This window comes from Sphaeroforma arctica, assembly GCF_001186125.1.
Source record: "Sphaeroforma arctica JP610 unplaced genomic scaffold supercont1.977, whole genome shotgun sequence".
NCBI classification, from domain to species: domain Eukaryota; class Ichthyosporea; order Ichthyophonida; genus Sphaeroforma; species Sphaeroforma arctica.
The window spans coordinates 22,153-27,385 of record NW_014039581.1 but is presented as its reverse complement, the minus strand read 5'-3'; the positions used below and the strand labels follow the sequence as shown (position 1 = coordinate 27,385).

The following is a 5,233-nucleotide window of genomic DNA, read 5'->3' as shown; positions in this document are numbered from 1 at the left end:
AGTGTACCAAGAGATGATCAGTACCATCAAGGTGTCCACTGATATGGCCCACACGTTTATCGACTTGGAGTCCGTCACACTCGTGCGTGACATCGGCACACGTCTCATCGCCGAAGGCATCGCTCGCCACAAACGGGACGAAACGTAAGTCGCCACGCAGCTTGCATACAGGTACTTCTTTAGGGGACTTTAGGTATAGAAGCTTGCATACAGGTACTTCTTTAGGGGACTTTAGGTATAGAAGCTTGCATACAGGTACTTCTTTTGGGGACTTTAGGTATAGAAGTTTGCATACAGGTACTTCTTTAGGGGACTGTAGGTGGTGTATGTATAGAAGCTTCCATACAGGCACGTTCTTAGGGGACTGTAGGTGGTGTATGTATAGAAGCTTGCATACAGGCACTTCCTTAGGAGACTGTAGGTTGTGTAATACATACATATGGTTGGCATGGTCCTGTATATCATTGCGTACACATCGACAGTTAAAGCTGCCGTGGGGGTGTATGGTTGTCCAGACTTTCGCCTGGTATCAAGTACTATTGCGCGTGTTCTGCCGTGGTACATCGCCTTCTCCACTGGTTAGTGCTAGCCCAAACAGTTCGCAGACCCACTCCACTGCATCACAGACGAACCACACAACACACACGCGTGGTTGCCTTGTACGCGTATATCGTTGCTGTGTCTTACTATCGTATTGCATCGCCCTTCTTTCTGGTGACTAATAACTCATATGCTGCACTGCTCTTCTCAGTCTGCGCAGAGTGGTTGGGATATGGAAAGGAAAGGTCGAGGAACGACGTCGCTGGGAGCGATCTATAGCGTATGTAGTTCAGCGTGGCTACAACCCTAAAACCCTAAAACCCTAAAACTCTGGTTCATATCTATTATTTGCCACTTGCAAGCATCGTCTGCACCTCTTACAACGCCTGACATGTTATACGCTTCAGTTTTTATATTCTTGTCCTTTTTTCCATGCTTTGTTATAGTTTAGGGGCATTTTTTTTGGAGCGTGCACACTCGGTTGTTAGTAATAAACCTCTTCTCCTCACACTGGTACTGTTCCTGAACACCGCAGGAGTCTCGATAGTGTGCTGCAAAAGCGCCACATCGCACGCGTGCACCACGGACAACTGGAGCAGGCCTATGCAGGCAGACGACGTCTACCAATAACCCAAGCGAACCCCAGTACATACTCCTCGGAGCTGGTATCAGCTCCGCGCCGAAGACATCAGACTCCCTCAGAACACCCACAGTACACACACAGCCAACATCTCTTGCGGCAAAAGACCAGACGAATGCCACAATGCGCACGCAGACGGCGTCGCAGCACTGTGAGTTCCACTCCATCGGCCGCTCGCGGCATTTTGAGTACCGAACTTACGACACGGGAGAAGCGGAAGCAAATGGCCGTGTGTGCGTTAGAGGATGCGATGGGCCGTGCACAGTGTGATGCGGCGTGGGCTGTGTCGTTGCTGGTGCGCGAGACACTGCAAGACCACTTTGTGCGGTAAGAAGAGCGCGTGTGTGTGTGTGCTGGATGGTTTGGTGTGTGTGCTAGCACCAGTATGTGGCGAGTATTGTGTGTACAGTTGATGTAAACGCGGAGGGTATAGGTTCGATGTTGATCTGTGAGTAGCTGTTTCGTGAGAGGCTGCAAGACCCCTTTGCGCTGTTGGTAGGGGTTGTATGTTGTATATGTATGCTGTATATGTATGTTGTATATGTATGTTGTATATGTATGTTGTATATGTATGTTGTATATGTATGTTGTACATGTATGTTGTATATGTATGTTGTATATGTATGTTGTATATGTATGTTGTATATGTATGTTGTGTATGTGTGTTGTATATGTATGTTGTATATGTATGTTGTATATGTATGTTGTGTATGTGTGCTGTATATGTATGTTGTATATGTGTGCTGTATATGTATTTAGTATATGTATGTTGTATATGTATGTTGTATATGTATGCTGTGTATGTATGTTGTATATGTATGTTGTGTATATGTGTTGTGTATGTATGTTGTGTATGTGTGTTGTGTATGTATGTTGTAAATGCATGTTTTATATGCATGTTGTATATGTATGTTGTATATGTATGTTGTAAATGTATGTTGTATATGTATGTTGTATATTTATGTTGTGTATGTGTGTTGTATATGTATGTTGTATATGTATGTTGTATATGTATATTGTATATGTATGTTGTATATGTATGTTGTATATGTATGTTGTATATACATGTTGTGTATGTATGTTGTATATGTATGTTGTATATGTATACTTATCGGGTATCTATGTAGGAGCACTTTGCAGTGCGGTATTTGAATCCCCCAATGGCTGAGTTGCTTAGTCTAGTCTGTGTGCGTGGTGATATGTGTTAGTAACTAATAATAACAAGCTCATTTGAACAAGTGGGATTTCGACTCCATGAAACAAACATTACTCAAGCTAACATTTGCGACTTACTTTCCCAGCACCTGTCTTGATCTTAGCTACCTACCTACATCAAAATGTGCGTGTAAAGCGCTCCATCCCCTTGTCCATGGATAACATTCAGTGACTATTTTATCATCAAGGTGCTCATTTCTGATTTGCCTCATGTAGAAGATTCTTCATAAAAACCCTAGAACCCAACATTCACACGGAGCCTGTCTCGGCATCCCACTGCGTGTACCTTGCGGTCTGTGTACTGCAGCAGTTGCTTTCGCACTCACCCACACTACTCTACTGTCTGTCTCAAGCAGACCTTTAAGGACTGTCCTGTCCAATCTCAAAGGGGCCGGTGCGTACCGCATGCCGTATGATACGCTGGTCGATCTGTTGGCTCAGGTACGCTACTTTTATTAGGGCATTGGGGCGCTGGGCACACACGGGAGATATGCCTTTCCGGATGGCAAGTTGTAAGGTGTATGTGCTCAGGTGTATTTGTCACCCGTTCAAAGATGGTTGGCCAGTTCTGGAGCCGAGATTGTATCTCTACTGCACTAGTCTGTGGGCGTTCTTGTTTAGCCCACTTTGCAAATAGTCGTAGGCTCAGCATATACCATCATACCTTCCTTACAACAGACACTAGCCTGAGTGCCTTCTTTTTTAGTCCACTTCACCCCACATCGTTCGCAAATAGCTGTTAGTTAGCTCAACCTATACTGTTCTCGCTCGCCATCCATTTCTTTTGCACTAGTTACAGTCCATCCTCAATTGGTCCACTTTATCGCGCCTCAATCACAAACCGCGGGTCAAGACCTAAGCCTATCGCCATTGTTGCCTCCCCACAAACAGGCTGTTGCACTGTACAACAATGCCATAGACGGCATCGATGTCGCCGCTGCCGTACACACCTCCGCTGTCTGTCCGCAGACCAGAAGCAAACGCAACCGCACCACTACCAACACACACACCTTAGCAGGTGTATGTACAGACTCCGAGTGCCACCTGCGCACACGCCTGGATAGAAAGGCCTGCGAAACAGCCCTTCACAGCATGCGTCTACCCGAGGTCAAGCAGGGCCGGTGCGGCCCTGCACCTGCAGATGACGGACAGGACCGGTGTGGCTATGACGCCCTACTGGACTGTTTAGGTCAGTACGCAATGCAGCCGAGGCAAAGCCCTGCACACACCGTGCTCGCATGCACACTGCAGAGGCATGTATCATCGCTCACAGTAGCGGCCAGTGGAGAGACACGCGCATATGGACCTCAGCAGGTAGATATGACTGAAGTATTAGCGGGTGTGTTCAGTGCGGCGATGAGTGAGGGACTGGCCAGGGTGTATACGGAATTAACTCGAAGCTCTGGGGGAAGGGATGGAGGCGGAGGTGTACGTACACAGATGCACACGGACACACGGACACAGGACCAACGACGTACGAGTAGTAGTACAGGTACAAAGTTCGGTACTAAATCCGCCCCGCCTACAGCGCTGTCACGCGCGGCGGATGAGCTCACGCGTTCTCTGACGCAGCTGGTGACGACTGCCAAACAGCGCGCGTATGATGACTACGTCGACCAAGATACCACTGAACAGACACGTGTGAACGAACCCTATGCAGAGACACAAGCCCTCGAGGGGGATGTGGCGGAACAGGCACCGCAAGTACAATACACACACCACAGCCTGGATGCAGCTATGGCTGAGTTCAGCCGAGACAACGCCGAGGCGAAGAAGTACTTGGGCAGCCTCGATGCCATGTTTCCTGAAGCCTTACTGACAGCTGAGGATAGTAGTATACTCCCGGATGGTTTGTTCGGAGTGGAAGCGGACACACTGACACAGCCCATGGCACCTGCACCAGAAATTGGGGCCGGGGCAATGGAAGAGGACACACGGGGACAGGGCCTTGAGGGCTCGTGTGCAGGGCTTCCCATTGGACTTGATGAGATGGTCGCCAATTTTGATCGAGATGATATCGAGGCGAGGAAGTATTTGGAAAACTTAGATGCGATGTTCCCCGAAGTTTCGCACTGGGGCGGTAGTCAAAGCAGTAGTCCCGATAGCCAGTGTATTAGTGCATGTTGAGCACGAATATATACATATATATATATTACGTACTATCACGTACTACTGCGTACGGGAAGTATAGCAGTGCTTCAGAAGTTTGTTTAGCAATCGATATCTCCGCGAAGAGCGGATATGATGGACAACATTTACGATATGAACTCAGAGGTAACGATGTCCCAATCAATAAATAGGACTGAACAGCAAACTTGTACTGAGTATTCTGTGCAGTTATTGGTTAAATGGATCATCACTATTGTAAAGTACGTTTCAATTTAACCCTCTTTACACGATGCTGCGCATCCTGGGAATCCTTGCGGATACTGCCAATACTGAATCGACTCTCAACAATTGTCATTTAAACGTGTAGTTGAGTATCAAGCTCTATGAACATTTATCCGGAGGTATTAGTTTCAGAGTCAAGGTTGTCGTGTGCACTACCTTTCCCGAGGATATTTATCATTGACCTTGTTAATGCGTATGACTACTTTATACAAATAGTGCAATTGATTCCCTTGTGCCCTGTATTAGCCGATGGGAGCACCAAACTCGACAACTACACATATCTGTACACAAAAATGAGTATCTTTATCAGAACCATACCATTGCAGTCGAGAACGTATTTATATATATATATATATATATATATATATATATATATATATATATATATATATATATATATATATATATATATATATATATATATATATATATAGTAGTATATATATA

General features: G+C 46.0%; 1 protein-coding gene across 1 annotated transcript; it reads left to right on the top strand.

Annotated features, from left to right (window-relative positions):
- Positions 1-751: 751 nt before the first annotated feature.
- SARC_09521 (hypothetical protein) lies at positions 752-4,743 on the top strand (the record flags this gene model as incomplete). The annotated part of the gene is made up of 4 exons (XM_014296464.1): positions 752-820; positions 1,076-1,507; positions 2,752-2,836; positions 3,287-4,743. Coding segments are annotated over 4 exons (1,822 nt in total), but the record flags the coding sequence as incomplete, so codon positions are not given.
- Between the last annotated feature and the right edge of the window lie 490 nt (positions 4,744-5,233).